General features: G+C 39.3%; 1 protein-coding gene across 1 annotated transcript; it reads right to left on the bottom strand.

Annotated features, from left to right (window-relative positions):
• Positions 1-119: 119 nt before the first annotated feature.
• On the bottom strand, positions 120-10,873 carry LOC130976005 (heat shock 70 kDa protein 17). Its single transcript, XM_057900731.1, has 14 exons — positions 9,767-10,873; positions 9,256-9,488; positions 6,901-7,060; positions 6,088-6,333; positions 5,824-5,960; positions 5,374-5,707; positions 5,116-5,271; positions 4,598-4,672; positions 4,419-4,519; positions 4,260-4,329; positions 1,608-1,664; positions 1,172-1,233; positions 902-974; positions 120-811 (listed from the first exon to the last, which is right to left on the bottom strand). Exons 1-14 carry the CDS (start codon positions 10,535-10,537, stop codon positions 581-583), a joined length of 2,706 nt encoding a protein of 901 aa, XP_057756714.1. The 5' UTR covers positions 10,538-10,873; the 3' UTR covers positions 120-580.
• Positions 10,874-18,882: the final 8,009 nt, after the last annotated feature.

The raw sequence follows: 18,882 nt of genomic DNA on the forward strand, positions 1-18,882 counted from the left end.
AACTGGAATATTAGAGGAAGGGAAATAACGCTGTTTTTGGGTGAAAAAACTTGTTCAGTCTTTCAGAGTTAGTTTTAAGTTTTAACAAAATTATACCAGCTACTTGGTGTAAATCGGAGTGAAAAAGAAAAAGCTGTTTAAAAAATTCTATAAATGCCCTGTCGAGCGACTGAGTCTTAGTATTCATTTACTCCCCTATAATCTTTCAGCAGATAATATAACCCTTCATATTGTAAACTACAAATTTAGAAAACCTAATCCCCCCCCCCCCCCCCCCAAAAAAAAAAAAAAACAAAACACAAGGGAAAAAGAAAAAAGAAAAAAAAAAACCCACAACACCGGCTCCTCTATTCTGCTTTCAATTTTTTCTTCTGTTAAGTTGCAAGAGGAAAATAATTAGAAACCACATGTTCTAACCTTAAAACTAACCATTTATCCAGAAAATACTTCCTCAGATAAATTCTCCTGATCGCCGAAAATTGACAATGCATCCTCTCCCCTATCCACTAGAAATTAGTCTACTAACTAAAAGTCCTGCAGGTAGCTGATTAAAACTGGGCCTACATGCTTTCCTGCTCGGTCATAACTCATCATGAACTTCTGTTTGCTCATCATTCTTTTCATCACTTGGACCTTCTTGATTGTCAGCAAATTCTTCACTTGTGCCTTCTGAACTGTCACTGGATTGATCACCGGCAGTTGAGGTGGAGTTAGAATTACCCGAATCCTCCTGCACTTTGCTCTCAGTTTCATTCTTCACAGGTTTCTGAATTTTAGGCTTAGGCTTGGGAATTTTATTAACACTGGCAACCTGAAAATGAGTATAGAAAACTTAAATAAGGCAATGATCCCATCTCGGACCTGTAAACTGTCTTGATCAAGAAAAGTAGAGAGACAGTACCTTGTTTTGAAGATCAAACACCTTCAAAAGTACTTCTTCAGAAGTAAAAGCTGGTGTACTGAATCCAGAAATCCTGCAGAAAAAAGTACACAACAACACATCAAATTCCATAACCAATTACAACAAACCCACCATGCAGTAATCATAATGCAATTTCCTCAATGGCCAAACACTAGCGACTAGTCAGGAAGATCAAAATAAATGCTAACCGACACCAATAGAATACTGAAATAACCAAAGGTAACACAAATTAAAACTGCATTAACTCACTTCTGTTGTTCAGTCTCTTTTTCGTCCAACCACTTCTTTAACTTTTCAGCATCATCTAGAATCTAGAAAATAATTGACCCAAAAACCAAGAATGAGTTTCCAAATAATAATAATAATAATAATAATAAGAGAAAAAGACAAATAAATCCTTGACTTTTTAATTCGAAAACACTGAAGTCTCTGACTAATTGAGAATATAAAAGCGTCCCTCACATTTTAAAACGTGAGACATTTAAACCCTTCCGTCCAAAATATATACGGACAAATAGGTCCTCTGGAAGGATTTAGATGTCTCACGTTTTAGAAAGTGAGGAACGCTTTTGTATTTTCAATTAGTCGAGGACTTATTTGTCTTCGAAATAAAAGGTTAGGGACTTATTTGTCGTTTTCTCTAATAATAGTATATAGAATATTGAAATCAGGTTAAACCAGGTACCGCATCTACTCGTTCTTTTGGAAGCCAAGACTTGTTTACCTTCCACTCTTGAACAATCTGCAGATGTCAGAAAAAGATTAATATATAAATGCTTCCAGTTCGATACCCAAATACCTAATTGATACTGCACATGAACTATGTAAACCAGACACTACTTCGGATATATACCAGACAGACCAGCGTATATCCAAGTGCTTGCACATGTTTCGTTTGTTCAACATCAAACTGGTTTTCTAAAGAAAATTACAGCATTTTATAATCTACTAAAGCTCAATAAAGGCAACTGCAGTCATTTTAAGATATTCATGGAGTTTGATAGTTTCATAACAAAAAGTTATACACATCTAGAATCCCAAATGCAACAGACAGTTGAACATTGCTCAAACAAAATCTAATAATAATGGCATCACAAGGGCTGACATAATAAAAAAATAGATAAAGAACAGATAAGCATCTTTATCAATATTTCCATTTATACAATATAACTACTAGGTCATTTTCCACTTGGTTGACTAGATGGATCAAATGATGCCATCATGACCGTTTATAGATGGACTATTTCAAGCTAAATGTTTCTTGATGGTTTCACCTATAACCTTTCTTGGTCCACCTTCTACATCTAATAGTTGAACTACCCTCCAAAGTCCACCCATCCAACTTCCACATAGACAAACCACCTACTGCATGATTCAAAAGTTCCACAATAGTACCACTAAGTCCTAACTTAATCATGCATTAACTTTTCAACAAAATCTCATCTAGTGTAGTAGTGTCAGCTCATTCAACATAGCATTCACATCTCCACAACATATTATTCTTATTCTCACACTCAGAAGTCTCATTTGTGGTAACTTTTGTTCTTAAGTGTGATACTTTTCGATTGAAAATTACACCAGATGCACTTCTCCATTTGTTATTTTGAACCTTTCAAAATTTTCTATATTGCAAAATTCCTTCAAATTGGGAAGAGTAACATCCCAAATCAATCCCCAAAAGAAATTTAGTTAAAACACTGTAATCCTCAAAAAATTTTAATCACCAAATTAGTCCCTAATTTTTTATTTTATTAGACACATCAATCGTCATGCCAACTTTTGGTAAAAAGTTAAGCAAAAACAATCCCCAAGAATTTTTTAAATTCTCATCCCTACATATAGACGAACAATCTAACGTGGGGGCTGATTTGTCTAACAAAATAAAAAATTTAGCGAATGCTTTGGTGATTAAAATTTGTTGAAAAATGAAGTGTCCGACGAAAATTTTTGATTGATTTGAGATATTGCTCAATTTCAAAAGTCAATTTAAAATAATAGAAATAAAACAAGCACAATCCTCTAAATCTATCCTATCAAATAAAACAAGCACATGGTTACCATAATCTCTTTAAAAGTTCATTAACTACTTGAGCTTTAAAAGGATCACGTGGCACATAGAGAGAGAAAGAGAAGACAAGAAATATGCGGGAAGGAGAGGGGTGGGTGGATGATGTTAGAATATCTATTATTAAATGGATTAGGAATTATAGGATCTATTGTGAAACGGTAGCTAATCGTGTACATATTCGGTCACAGTTAACATGGTACCAAAGCCTAGCGAGAAAAAAAAATCTGATAGAATGGCACCTAGTAACAGGTTTGGGCTATTCTACAAGAGAAGAGGTAAGTAGCTCTACTCTAGTAGCTGATAGTGAGCAGTTTTAGCTTGGTCTAGCTGGCTGTTGGTTAGTTAGCTGTACTCCTAACTACCTATAAATAGCTGTGTTGTAGTTAGTTATGTTTTTCATACTTTTGCTGTTTGTTAATTCTTTAGAGTTGGAGAGAAACTCTCTCTCTCTAAGTTGGTAGTTCGAACTGTGTAAGAACCTTCTAGGGAGTGCAATTTGCAGTCCCAGTGCATCAATAAAATCCTAACCTTCTGCTAGCTCCTAGTTCTATCAAAATCTTTCCAGGTACCATATGTCTTTCTGCTTGTCGAAAGACTCCACAAATCCCTTTAATAGTCTTAAGCAATCCCCTTGAGTCTGGTTTGGTAGATAATCCTCTGTTGTTCAACAATTTGGCATGAAAAGGAGAAACCACTCTGTGTTATACCACCACACTCCTCAAGGATGCACATATTTGATTGTATATGTTGATGATACTGTCATTACTAGCAGTGGTGATGATGGCATAACTCGCATTAAACAACATCCATGTCAGCACTTTCATATCAAACACCTTGATAGAATTGTTACTTCTTAGGCATTGAACATGCACAGCTTATGGACGTCTTAGATGAAGCTGGCTTGCTTGGAGCCAAACCTATTGATTCTCCTATTGATCCCATTATCAAACTTCTACTACATAAAAGGGAAATCCTTATCTAAGCTAGGAAGGTATAGAAAATTAGTTGAGAAACTAAGTTATCTATTTATCTCACTACCACGTGTTCAAAAATCTTCTTTGCAATAAGTGTGGCTAGTCAATTTTTGAACTCATCGTATGAAGGTCATTTGAATGCTCTGATCAACATTCTAAAGTACGTCAAAGGTGTTCCCGCTAAAGGTCTTCTCTATGAGGACAAGGGTCACAAATTTTCTGTTTTTAAACAATGGAAAATGAAGGGAAGACAAATCTACAAGACACATTACATCTTAAGCTTTTAATTTGGTACCTGCTTCAGCTCCTCGAGATATTTCTGGGCATGTTCAATAGCAGCTGGTCGAGCTGTAAGCTCTTTTAACCTGAAACAGATGTTAACCAATTCATAAAACACCATGCTAAAAAGGCACAATAAAGTTACTGGTGCTACTCTACAACTCAAAATACAAACCTAAAGAAAACTGGATCACCAACAGCTTTCAACATATCTAGACGTTCTTGAAACTCAGTAGCATTGGCATCTTCACCATCTGTGTACAACCAATCTTGCACCTAACAAAATGAAAGAAGATTGGGTCAGAATTCTCACAAGATAACATTTTTTCCATGTCACCAAAGGAAAAGGTTAACCTCATCAAGCTTCTCAACAAAGGACTGGCGTTCCTCACTTGTAGAAACTTTTTCAAACTCTTCAACAGTTTCAATCTGGTAATAAAAAGAACGCAGCAATAAGAAAAGTTGAAAAATAGCATACAGCACTATCAAGTGGATAATAAATAGTTCAATTGGTTTATTTTGATATTTGAGGACAGACAAAGACTGAAGGACTGAAGCTTGTTAGTTACTTTGGCTATAGACAGTTTTTGACAGAATAAAAGAAATGTAGAAATGCTTATTAAAACTTTCATTCTTTAGTTGAATTTTGATGGAGAATATATTTTTGCCTCTCTCAAATTGATAATGTCACTCCCTTTTCTTTTTTCTTTTTTTTTTTTCCTTTTTTGGGCCAAGATGTGGGATGGAGCCATGGAGGAGTTCAAATACCCCAAAGAAAATGGAAAACTGAAAGGATAAAGCTTTACAAGTTATATAAATGATGAAGGCCTTCTATACTAAAGGAAACAATAAGCATATTTCTCTCTACCAACCTTTTCCTTAGTGGTATATATATAACCTTCTAAATTATTTTTTAACTCAGCCGTTCTTTTTCTTTCGGCATCTTTTTTGTCTAGTGCTTCCAATTTTCCTTTGGCTTCGGCAAGAAAATCTTTAGACAGAGACATTCCAGGCTCTTTCTCAACAATCTGCCACAAGTTAAAGTAAATACTGTATATTAGCTCACATTTCAAATTTTCCCCTCGAGACAATTTCAAGAGCATAAACTAGGTGCAAGTAATTATCTTCACCTTTAATGGTACCCTAAAGGTCTTCTTTTTAAGCTTTTTCTCCATGACAGGTTCAGCAGCTACTTTCTCCTCCGCAATACTGTCGGTTGTATTACCCCCACTATCAGTTTCCATTTTTTCACTGCTTTCTGTGGAATTGTTGTTAGCACCAGCTTCAGTTGATAGGTTCGATGAAATAGTCGAGTTCTCTACGGTCAGGGTCTTTTTGGGAACTTCCACCCATTCTGTTATTTCGATAACAGCATCAGCCCGATCAAGAGAGAGAATTCCACTTCTGCTTAGAGAGAAATGTATAATTGCCTTGATAGGGGACGACAGGTTTCGAGATGAGTATCTGGAAAATATTAGAGAAACACAGAGAGGGGGCACTAGAGTTTCTAAGTATTTTGTATGCAAACAATTCCTTAAGGGTCTCAAATCATAACTAGTTCCAAAGTTTTTTATCCTTACTTCTCACTTGCATCTGTCAAACCAGAAATCTGGTATTTTGCAATTTCAGGAGAAGTGACACCCGGTGGTAAATGATTTTCACTTTCATAAGCTAGCAACACTTCAAAATCCTTGTTGTGACTAACGGATCTGAACATCTGGCAAGTATGCAATACAATAAACCATTAGTATAATCAATTTGTTTGCTCTTCTTACAATATGAAGTATCAGGAAATTCTTCTTATAGTATGCTGTGACTTGAAGCAAGAACATGAACTGGTTTACCTTGCTCGGTAGTTTCTTCATTCGTGGTACTAGTAACTGCCTCGAGCTTTCATCCTTCAGAAGATCAGGACCATCCAACTCAACCACAAATCCATACAAAGAACCATCAATCATTCCTAGCTTGCGGTTCAATTTAATTCCATCACTTAAATTTGCAGCGTGCAACGCTGCACCAAGAACAATAGCTTCATCAGCATCAAGATGCCTATCAAGTTGTTTTCTCCCAAGGAACTCTTGAAGCTTAGCCTGTAATAACATATATATGTATATATATAAGAAGTAAATCTCTGGGCATGATGCTGTAGTGTTAAGTGAAATACTCTGCTTAAACAAAAAACACAGACAATATGGGTGTTTCAGACAACACTAAAAACACAATGCGATGCGTACCATTTCCAAAATAAATAGGTACCACACATAAGTTGACAACTTGGTAGGGAGATTATTGAATCCCAATTTCGTCATATTTAAACTTCATTCAAGATAGTTAATTTGCATATTTCAGTTATAATGTCTATACCGGAACATGACCATATGAGCTTCTCTTCACTTTCCTTCACTATTTATATCAATAAAGGATAGCAATACCAACTCCAAGCAAATCTTCAAGTAAAATGGGTTCAATTTTGAGAAGGATTACAAAGATTGACAACAAGAATAAACATTTTGTCAAAATATCAATGCTGTATATAACATATATTATATGCAAAGGAATAAAAGGATGGATCTCAAACTTTGCAGATAAACTCTCAACCTTCCCTAACAGCATACTGCCCAAAGAATGACAACAAAAATTGAAAATATTATTCAAACCTGTAGCTTTGGCACTCTGGTAGCACCTCCAATCAACTCCACCGCATATATCTGGTCCATTGACAAGCCAGAATGCTCAATCACCTCTTTCACTGGCAGAAGAGATTGTTCCCAAATATCATCACAAAGCTCTTCAAACTTCTCACGGGTTATTGAGCTCCTGGAAGAATAGAAGGCATGATCGAAAAAGACCTTAAGAATTACAACATTAGCAACAACTAAGTCTTGTCTCACTAGGTGGGTCAGCTACATGATTTAAACAATACCAAAGTAGCAATATAAATCATGTGTTCAAACCATTTATATTTAAATCTCTTTAGAAGCCTTAAGTATTAAATAAAGTCTAATGTATTGTAATTTGATAATAAACACCAAATAGATTTTTTTTTTTTTTGTTGACAAAAAAAGAATTTATTTTGAAGACATTTCTTGACAAATAGGTATGTATATTCTTTCTCATCATTTTGGTTGAAGCAAGCACTTCCTTAGAGAAGTTTGATCATATAAAAGAATTTCATCCATCAAAATGCATTTCTTTCTCAAGTTCCTTCTTGGTTCTTGGAAATTTTTAGCTTGTAAATCCAGTGGAGATAGCAATATCCAGTCAGAGGCCAGGTCTCTAGATTCATCTGAAATGTTTTCTTGTAATAATACTTTCAATTTCTAACTCATCCCTTGGATATAACCTCCATCCACCTTGGTAAACCTATTGGCTATCTGTAAGTCCAAAGCTTCCCGCAAAGTTAAATCTCTTATATGAACAGCAGTGCTTGCATAAATGATGCGTTGCGAGTTTTAATGCTACATAGGTTAATCTCCCATTTTGTTGCACTTCGTTTGTGTTGAATTTTGTTTGCAGAGAAGAATAATAAAAATTGAAGTATAAAATGAATAAACAGATTATATTTCATTGATCTGAGACTACAATCAGCCCATTAAATTATATGTATTCAGTTTTTCCCTTAGATTCCTATTAGTATCAGTTAGGCCAGCTAACATTAACAGCTCACACATAAAAGACAGAGACAACTTGAAAAGGGCAGCCTGTTGCACAAGCATCCCGCGTTAATGTAGGGCCCGGGGAATGGCCGCACCCAAAGGGTGTAATATCTGCAGCCTAACCTGATAATTACATTAGTGGCTGTTTCCATGGGTAGAAGAGGGATTAGATGATATTTCTATAATCTTAACGAGGGAAATATGAAGGTGGGTGTGGTGTCCTAAAATGTATAATAGAACAATGAGCTGGCAGATAAAGGAAAGAGACTATAATGCCATAAATGAGTGAGAGATGAAAAGATAAAGATAACAATTGGAATTAGATCAAAATTGAGCTATGGCATTGCTCAGACATTGGTTTGTGTTCTTATTAGAATATTTCTGATATGTTACTCCAGAGTTATTAGATCCAGTAGTAATGATACTGCTCTCTACTTCATTTTCTTGTACCTTTAAGGGTGTGTCTACAAGTTGCAAGGGAAAGGGAAAGAAAGGTTTTAGACGACAAGGAAGGGGAAGTGAAGGAAGGGTTTGAGATTTTCAAACCCCCTCTCATTCACGAGTTTAAAATAATTAGGAATGTGAGGATTGGAAGACAGACTGTATATTTTTACAATTTTATCTTTTATTAGAATATTAAGTACAAAAAAGTAAAAGGGAATAAATAGTAATACAATAGTTTATTGGAATAAAAGTGTAACAATCTAAATCTCATGAAACCTCCAATTTGGAGGAACTTGACAATGGGGATTTTGGAGGATTAACAAAAAGCTCCAAAATCCTAGCCCTCTGAATAATAAAACTCATGAATGAGGTTTCCCTCCAAAGCCTTTTCCTCCCCTCACCCATCAATTGATAAGTCAATGAAAGTTTCACACAGATTCCCTCTTAAATTTCTCTAAATTCTCCCTGTCAATTTCACTCGCTTTCTCTCTTTTCAATCCTTCTCTTTCAAAATTATTCTCTGCTAGGATTCTTAACACTTTAGGATAAAGAAAAATAACAATAAAGAAAAGTGAAGGTCATGCTTTTAAACTTAATATATCACCAAAGCATACAGATCACAAAACCCAAAGACAAACCAAACATGGAAAATGTGTAATATTCACAGAACATATCAAGCTGCATCATTATACAAGGCAAGATCACCGCATGCTTGTTTAAAGCAGCATAACTTTATTGAATACCATGTATGTTTGCAAGGGTTACATTTTTTAGTGGCTTAATATAATTGTTTATTAAGTACGACACAAAATTTTGATTAGCATTTCAAAATGTTAGTATACAATAAGAATATACAAATTCATTTAAATCAAAACTAGAGAAGAAGCGCTGAGAAGATTTATAATTTGGTACCTGAAGTCTATATCATTATGAAGTGATTCCACTGAAATAGGAGCTGCTGTGTTTGCACTAAGAATTTCTTTTGTTCGCTTAACCTGCTTCTTCAATTTTGCCATAGCCTTGGGAAATTTCCTCACATCTATTCCACCACCAACTTGTTTATTGAACTCATCTGCAAAATGCTCCACCAACCGTAGTTCCATATTCTGGCCACCCAGCTCTGCGTTCCAACGTACGTCCTTAACCTACACAGATTACAAAGTGAGTGAGCAAGTTAAGAGGATTAAATTTTTCAGGAAGAAATCATGGAAGCATTTACGTAATGAATGACTGATCACTTCATTTACTTCTGGATCACACGCATCAGATACGAAATATTGAAAATACAGTTGTGTTTCCATCAGATTTCATATTTAAACACATAATGGTTAATTGCTTTAGACTAATACAAGTCACTGGAGTCCCCTGTTGATTATCTGCAAGTCAATTTGTACCTAAAACTGGCTAATACATTCACACATACCTGAAACTGGTTCACAGACACAGTCTTCCCATACTCTTTGCTCTTGTACGCTGAGAAAGAAACAAGTGCAGCATAGGTACTGCCAGAACCCATGTCATAAAAAACAACATGCCTGGACTCATTGGAAAAGTCTTTGTCAATCCCATACTGCAACGCAGCGCCAGAATGCTCATTTATCAGCGAGAGAACATTAATCCCCGCCAACTGAGCCGCCTGAAGCACCCCTTTCCTCTCAGCCTGCCCGAAATAAGGCGGCACCGATATCACGGCGTCTTTGATCGGAACCTTGGAGTGGAACTCCGCCAAATGCACCGCATAGCCCAGCACCATAGCCACCAATTCCTCCGCGGAATACTGAGTGGCGCCACCATCGCCTTCCACCACGAAGCTCACTGTGCCTCTGGAATCCTCCTTCACCTCGAAAGGGAGGTACATTGAATCCAGAAACTTCTTGGCGAAGCCGTAGGGTTTCCCTATGAGGTCCCTGATTTGAGAGTACACGTCCTGCGGATAGCGAGCGGTGAGGCCAGCGGCTTCTTCGGCAAGGAGACGGTTGCCGGAGTTGAAGGAAACCAGCGCCGGTGATTTGCGCTTCGACATCTCGTTGATGGCGATAGAGATCGGTGTCTGACCAGGTTTCAAGTTCACGACAGCAACTTTGAGCGATTCGGACCCCAGATCTACGCTGAACACCGCGGATTGAGCAGGAAAGAGGAAGAAAAGCAGAAAAAACGAGAGAATCAACGCCAGCTTCGAGAAGAACGACGCCATTTCTTTTTATCCTTCTCGGATCGTCTATCGCAGCTGGAAAAGTTGAGGATTTAGCAACGAGTTCGGTTTCAAGGCTTAAGAAAGAAGGTGGTTGAGGAAGGGGAATGCGTTTCGGAGATGGGGGGAAGAAGGAGAAAAGCTACGGTTGAATACGCAGATCGCATTCCCTTCAGCGTGACATTGCGGGAAGCGTTTCGTTGCCGAGGAAGTTAGGCGATGAATTGCAGGGAATGTGGCGAGTGATGGTATAATACTCAGACCAGCAAAGGCGAGGCGTGACGGGTTTGACAATAATCAAAGGGTTTTTCTGCGTTTCTTTTATTTTTTTTTAGTTATATTTTCTTTCTCTACTAAAATAAAGAAATTAGAGCAGAGCTTTGCTTTGTGTGATGTTTTATGACGTGGGAAGTGACCAAGTGAGAGAGGGTTTAGCCAGTGCGGAGATCACACGTGGCAATATGTACACGTGGCACAAAACGAGAAGCCACCTAGTGTTGTTCATCGAAATTTTGTGGAATGTGTGGGATAGTTTGGTTTGGTGCTACTTTTCAAACCGTATTGTAACTAGTATGTATTTAAAAGCACGTTAAAAGTGAAAAAGACGCATGTATTAAATTATCAAAAATACAACTAATTTGGGTTTGTCGAGCTAAACAAATATCGAGATTTAAATTCTGTTTTTTATATATAATAATTTATTAATAAGCGACAAACTCTTAAATAAAACTTAAATTTGCAACGGATTAGTTTTCGACCAGACAAGTTAAAAGATATTGTAGGAAACAAAAAAAATATAACCAAATTGTTAAAAATAAAAATATGTTTATACATTACTCTCTTTTTTCATTACGTTCATTCTCTTTCTTCATTTACGGCACCTTCTTTCTTACGATTGTTTGCTACATTATACTAGATATTTACTGCATTTTGTTTTAGAATTTTATGTTAATTACATGTTGTTTTAGATTTTTTTAATTTACAACACAGTACTTATGAAATTGGATTTGAGTTTTTGTTAAATTAGCAAATCTTTAATGACAATAAAAAATTGTAGTTTATATTAGCTAAATCAGTGTGAATTGAGAGTTTTTTTTATTAAACGTAATTAAGCAAATACGAATGACTTTTTTAATGATTCTGACAAATTATTGTGAGCTACCAGAGTGTTAGTTTTGATTATTTGTGTTATTGTTCTATGCTCAGTATTTATGTGTTATTTGTATATAGTTTTATTATTTTATTTTTGATTCTGATAATTTATGATAATCTTAATTTTCGTTACTTGAGTTGTTTGACAAATTAGTATTGTTTTATGATTTTGAGTTTTATTCTATATGAGTGAATTTTGTTATTTTTTTTAATGTAAAAAATAAAATATATATTTTTTAATTTTTAAATTATTAATTTTTTTAAATAAAATTTTTAATAAAATTTTTTTAATAAATTATTACTTTTTTAACACCATAGGAGTTATTTGTGTACCATGCTTAGACCGATACTACCCTATCCTAGTGAAGCTAATGCCTTTTTGATTTGGCATGTCTTTAATGGAAGGAGTGGCTACGACGCAATAGCATGTGTGAAGAGTTGCAGTGGAGTTTGATGGAAATAGATCTTCTTAATTTTTTTTTATATTTGAAAAAATAAAGTGTAACTAAAAATAAATATAAAAAATAATAATAAAAAGTGTTAATACTCTGGCCCAATAATAAAGGTTCATGACCAAGCAAAAGGCCTAATCCAAAGGGTTGGATCTCACCCAGTACCAATCTTTATCTTATGAAGTCGGTACTCACCACGACTTGTTCTAAAGAAGTCGGGTACGAGGGTTAGCTGGCAGATAAACACTCATTCAAATGAGTAACTGCCCCAAGAACCTCCCTAAGATAAAGGGACGGTTAACACCCTTAAAAGGTGACACTACTCCAACGGTGGTTATTGGTTCACCACTATAAATACGCTGACACCCCTCAGGTATCTCTAAGTCCCAATACTCTCTAGACCTGCTCACACCCTTGCTAACTTAGGCATTGGAGTGTCTTTGCAGGTACCACCCCCCATTCTATCACACACGCAAGTCGGACGGAGGTTCCTGAGTTGCAGATCCACTTGAAGCCTCCTCCTTCATACGTTTGGGCCAACCAACGCCATCCAACCCATTAATCTCTGGTTACCCATCGTAACATTGGCACCGTTGCCGGGGACCCAAGAGATCAACCAGTGATGACGGACAGATCCCCCGAAGAGGGTCATGTGGAGTCAGATTCTGAACAAGAGAATCTGGACACAGGTAATAATGATGCAGACTTGACCCTCCACCAGGGAACCAATGATCAACACAGGGAAGGCACCTCCGGAGTAAAAAATCCGAAGATGAACTCTTCAGAAGGGCGCGAATCAGAGAAAGAAGGACCATCCTATGCAACTAAACTCATGGGATTAGTCCACAGTCGCCTGGAACAGTTAGAACAAGAACGGGAGCGACAAAAGGAAACAGAAAAGAGCCTAAATGAGGAGATGGAACGACGAAAAGAGTTAGAAAAAAAACTCTCGAAGTTGGAATCCTCCCTCAAAAGCCGGAACTCCCACGACGAACGAGAAGAACCGCCCATAGGAGTAAAGGATCCCTTTAGCGAGGACATAATGAGGGCAAAAGTTTCAAGGAGCTTCAAAAGCCCCGATATGGACCTCTATGACGGAACCACGGATCCGAAGCATCACTTAAGCAATTTCAAAAGTCGGATATACCTAGCTGATGCTTCCGACGCTACGCGATGCAAAGCTTTCCCGACCACTCTAACGAAAGCAGCGATGAAGTGGTTCGACAGCCTCCCCCCGAGGTCGGTCACCAGTTTTGAAGACCTCTCAAGAAAGTTTTTGATGAGGTTCTCTATCCAGAAAGACAAGGTGAAACATGCGCCAAGCCTCCTAGGAATAAAGCAGGAGGTCGGAGAATCCCTACGAGCCTATATGGAAAGGTTCAACAAAGCATGTTTGGAGATTCAAGACCTGCCCACCGTGGCAGTCATAATGGGGTTAGTCAATGGGCTTAGAGAAGGTCCCTTCTCACAGTCCATATCTAAAAGACATCCCATCTCTCTAAGTGATGTATAGGAAAGAGCTGAAAAGTACATCAACATGGAGGAAAATGCAAAGCTAAGAGACCTGAGTTGGCGACCTGGGCACCCTCCCTCAACAAAAGAAAGGGAGAGGGAGACTAAGAAAAAGGGGGGAGCCGCAGCGACTACTGTGAGTACCATAAAATATATGGTCACTCCACAAACGACTGCTACAACCTTAAAAATGTGATAGAAAAGCTGGCTAGAGAAGGTCGGCTTGACAGATATCTCATAGAAAGGTCGGACGGTCGCGGGAAGAGAAAGCGAGATGACACGGATAGAAGAGACCCACCACCGCAGACTCTCGAGAGACATATCCATATGATCTCAGGGGGATTCGTGGGAAGGGGACTCACCAAATCCTCTTGCAAAAGGCACCTCAAGAGAGTCTACCAGGTCGCAGAGGAGTCATCCGACCTCCCCACCATTTCATTTACAAAAGAAGATGGGCAAGGAATAATCCCTGGACACGATGATCCAATGGTAATAACTATGATCCTGGCAAATGCCCACCTCCACAGAACCCTAGTAGACCAAGGAAGCTCAGCGGACATCCTTTTTAAGCCCGCTTTTGACAAACTAGGGTTGGATGAGAAAGAGTTAAGAGCCTACCCCGACACCTTGTACGGATTAGGCGACACGCCAATAAAGCCACTAGGATTTTTGCCCCTCCACACCACCTTTGGAAAGGGGGAGAAATCAAAGACTCTGAGTATAGACTTCATAGTCATCGACGTGGGGTCAACATATAATGCTTTAATCGGCAGAGCTACCCTCAATCGACTCGGAGCGGTGGTATCCACTTCTCACCTTTGTATGAAATTCCCGACCTCAGCGGGGATAGCGACGGTGAGGGGAGATCAGAAGTTGGCAAGGAAATGCTACAATGAAAGCCTAAACCTGAGAGGAAAAGGCAGAGAAGTCCACGCAATAGAGCTCGGTGGTACAAGGGCTAGAGAGGAACTGCGACCACAACCGGGAGGAAAAACCGAAGAGATACAGGTCGGCGAAGAGGAAGGAAAAAATACTCACATAGGAGCCAACCTAGGGAAAATCCTAAAACAAGGGTTGACTAAGCTCCTAAGAGATAACTCCGATCTCTTCGCCTGGAAGGCCTCCGACATGCCTGGGATAGACCCCGAGCTCATGTCCCACAAACTCTCGGTCTACCCGGGGTCCCGACCTGTACAACAAAGAAGACGTAAGCTCGGCCCAGAACGAGCCCTAGTAATAGCGGAGCAAGTACAGGCGCTCCTGGAAGCCGGCTTCATCAGAGAAGTCAAGTACCCAACATGGCTAGCCAATGTAGTGCTAGTCAAAAAACAAAATGGCAAATGGAGAATGTGTGTGGACTATACCGACCTAAATAAGGCATGTCCCAAGGACCCTTATCCACTGCCAAGCATCGATACCCTAGTAAACTCCAGCTCGGGGTATCAATACTTGTCGTTCATGGATGCCTACTCGGGGTATAACCAAATCCCGATGTACGAGCCAGACCAGGAGAAGACATCATTCATCACACTCAGAGCTAATTTCTGCTACGTGGTCATGCCATTTGGATTGAAAAATGCAGGGGCCACGTACCAGAGGTTGATGAAGAAGGTGTTTGCCTCTCACCTTGGGAGCCTAATGGAAGTATACGTCGACGACATGCTGGTAAAGACCAAGAAAAAGTCGACCTCTTGTCAGACCTCTCACAAGTCTTTGACACCATAAGGCTGCACGGGATGAGACTAAATCCTGCAAAATGCGCCTTCGCGGTGGAGACAGGGAAATTTCTAGGATTTATGCTAATACAAAGAGGGATCGAAGCCAATCCCGATAAGTGTAGAGCCATCCTGGAGATGAAAAGCCCGACTTGTTTGAGAGAGATCCAGCAGCTGAACGGCCGACTTGCAGCCCTCTCCAGATTTTTGGCAGGATCAGCATTAAAATCCCTTCCACTATTCTCCTTATTGAGAAATGGATGTCAGTTTGAATGGACCCCTGAATGCGAGGAGGCGTTCCAGGAGTTCAAAAAATTCTTAAGCCAACCTCCTATTCTGACCCGACCCGTAGCCGGAAAAGAGCTCGTCCTATACTTATCTGTAGCAGACAAGGCTGTCTCATCAGCCCTGATAAGAGAAGACAAGGTCGGACAACATCCAGTATATTTCATCAGCAAAGTTCTACAAGGCCCTGAGCTAAGGTACCACAAACTAGAGAAGTTTGCCTACTCCTTAGTAGTAGCCTCACGAAGGCTACGGCCTTACTTTCAAGCTCAGACAATAAGAGTCCGTACGAACCAACCCATGAAGCAAATCCTCCAAAAGATGGATGTTGCAGGGAGAATGGTTCAATGGGCAATAGAGCTCTCCAAGTTCGACTTAAGATATGAAACTCGGACGGCGATTAAAGCCCAATGCCTCGCCGACTTCGTTGCAGAATACGCAGGGGATCAGGAGGAAAAACCAACCACATGGAAACTCTATGTAGATGGATCCTCCAACAAAACAGGAAGCGGTGCAGGCATAATATTGGTAGATGAAAGAGGAACCCAGATAGAGGTTTCCCTAAAATTTGAATTCCCAGCTTCAAATAATCAGGCAGAGTATGAAGCCTTGATTGCTGGATTGAAGCTGGCAGAAGAAGTCGGTGCTACAAAGGTGACGATATACAGCGACTCTCAAGTGGTGACCTCCCAGATAAGCGGAGAGTATCAGGCAAAGGACCCAAAAATGAAGAGGTACTTGGAGAAAATTCTGGAGCACCTTGTGCGCTTTACAGAAACCGAGGTTAAACACATAACTCGGGATCTAAACAGCAGAGCGGACGCTCTATCCAAGTTAGCAAGTACCAAGCCAGGAGGGAACAACAGAAGCCTGATCCAAGAAACCCTCCAGGAACCCTCAGTGGTAAAAATAGAAGACAAACAAGAAGTCCTTGAGGTAGTCGGTTTAAACCTCGGATGGATGAACCCCTTGGTCGAATACATAAAATTTGACATCCTTCCAAAAGAGGAAAAAGAGGCCAGGAAAATCCGGAGGGAAGCACAACATTACACTTTGGTGAGAAATATTCTCTATAGAAGGGGGATATCAACACCATTGTTAAAGTGCGTACCGACCTCAAGAACCACCGAGGTGTTAGAGGAAATCCACAGTGGAATCTGTGAAAATCATCTCGGAGCAAGGTCACTAGCCAGGAAAGTAATCCGAGCTGGATTCTACTGGCTGACCTTGCAGAAAAATGCCACAGAATTTGTGAAAAAGTGCCAACCATGTCAGATGCATGCAAATTTCCACGTGGCTCCCCCAGAGGAGCTCATCAGTATCACTTCTCCATGGCCCTTTGTAAAATGAGGAATGGATTTGTTAGGTCCTTTTCCCCAAGCACCAGGACAAGTCAAATACCTGATCGTGGGAATAGATTACTTCACAAAGTGGATAGAAGCAGAATCATTGGCCACCATCACTGCTCAAAAAAGTCGGAGGTTCCTCTACAAAAATATCATCACAAGATATGGGATACCTTATTCCATTACTACAGACAATGCAACCCAATTCACCGATTCTACCTTCAGAAGCCTAGTAGCCAGTATGAAAATAAAACACCAGTTCACCTCGGTGGAGCACCCGCAAGCCAATGGGCAAGCCGAGGTAGCCAACAAAGTCATACTGACAGGGCTAAAGAAAAGATTACAAGAGGCAAAAGGAGCCTGGGCTGAAGAGCTCCCACAAGTGCTATGGGCTTACAGGACAACGCCCCAATCCGCCACTGGAGAAACGCCCTTCCGACTAGTCTATGGCATAGAAGCATTGATACCAATAGAAATCAATGAACAAAGCCCAAGGGTAATTCTCCATGACGAGATCGGGAACATACAGGGGCACAAAGAGGAGCTCGACTTGCTCCCCGAAGTCCGAGAAGATGCCCATATAAGAGAAGCAGCGTTGAAGCAAAGGATGACTACAAGGTACAACAAAAAAGTCATTCGAAGAAAATTTGCGCCGAATGACTTGATCTTGATCAGAAACGACATTGGAGTCAACAAGTCAGGGGAAGGAAAACTCGCTACTAATTGGAAGGGACCATACAAAGTCAACGAGGTCTTAGGAAAAGGTTATTATAAAGTGACCGACCTGAACGGCACCGAGTTACCAAGGTCGTGGCATGCTTGTAATATGAAAAGGTACTACAGTTAAAAGCGAACTCTACTCCCTGATGTACTCTTTTCCCAACTTCATGATTTTTTCCCAAAATCAAAGGGTTTTTTTTGGAGAAGGGTTTTTAACGAGGCATCATAGTAGGGGCTAAGGGAAACAGACTGTCAAAAACCCTTAGTAGCAATAAAGTATCTCCCCAACTAATAAAGATCTTTTTCATCTTACAAATATCTCTTAAATTCCTTTTTTTGTTGTTTTCTCTTTCTTTCGACGAAACGCACCGACTTAAGCTCGACAAAACATAAAAATCCCATGAACCGACCTAGATGGTCGTCAGGATAAAACGACGAGGTACAAGTCGGTGTAAAGAGGTTATAGAAGTTGATCATGAGGAACTCGGAAACATTCTGACTCATAAGTCGAAATGAACAACCAAGTAAAATAAAAATGAATCACGAAAGTAACCTAAATTATGAAAACTCAATCAAAATTGAGTACTAGGAATAACAAAAGAGATCGAAAAACCCAAAAAAAGCTTAAAAACTGTCCTAAAAATCTTTGAAAACAAAAAGGTTTAAAAAAAGACAGACAAGCCAAGAGTTTTCAGAAAAGATTAAGGAAACTTCCGAAACCAGAAAAGCATGCACGCATAAGGTAACTTAAACCCTTATCCAAAAAGGGTATTTATTTTGGTAACTTAAACCCTTATTAAGAAAGGGTATTTTTAAATGTTTTGTTTACGGCCTTAAAAAGTCAAAAGAAATTGTTCAACAAACGTCACCACCAACAAACAGATATAAAGAGTTTAAAAAAGGAGGACCCACAGACCGAGCCCCCATATAGCCATATAAAGTTATTTCTGCAGAGGAGTAGACGGATCACCACCACCAGAGTCAGGAAGAGCGCCACCAGGACCGGGAAGGGAGGCATCCACAGGAGATGAAGAAAAAGTCGGAGGAACGATAGAAGAGCTCGGAGCGTCCTTAGAACGAGGAGGGGACTCAATAATCCTCTGCCCCCGAGTCTTCAATTCTGACTCGGAAACGATTATGGGGGCAGGAGGATCCACAATGGCACC

Source organism: Arachis stenosperma, chromosome 4 (genome assembly GCF_014773155.1).
Source record: "Arachis stenosperma cultivar V10309 chromosome 4, arast.V10309.gnm1.PFL2, whole genome shotgun sequence".
NCBI classification, from domain to species: domain Eukaryota; kingdom Viridiplantae; phylum Streptophyta; class Magnoliopsida; order Fabales; family Fabaceae; genus Arachis; species Arachis stenosperma.

Excerpts from the sequence above, each read along its gene's own strand:
- LOC130976005 (XM_057900731.1), bottom strand. The coding sequence starts at position 10,537 with ATGGCGTCGTTCTTCTCGAAGCTGGCGTTGATTCTCTCGTTTTTTCTG. Across the intron at positions 1,234-1,607 it reads CAAAAGAACGAGTAGATGCG|ATTCTAGATGATGCTGAAAA; the intron begins GTACCTGGTTTA and ends ATTATTTTCTAG. Across the intron at positions 812-901 it reads TGTTTGATCTTCAAAACAAG|GTTGCCAGTGTTAATAAAAT; the intron begins GTACTGTCTCTC and ends ACTCATTTTCAG.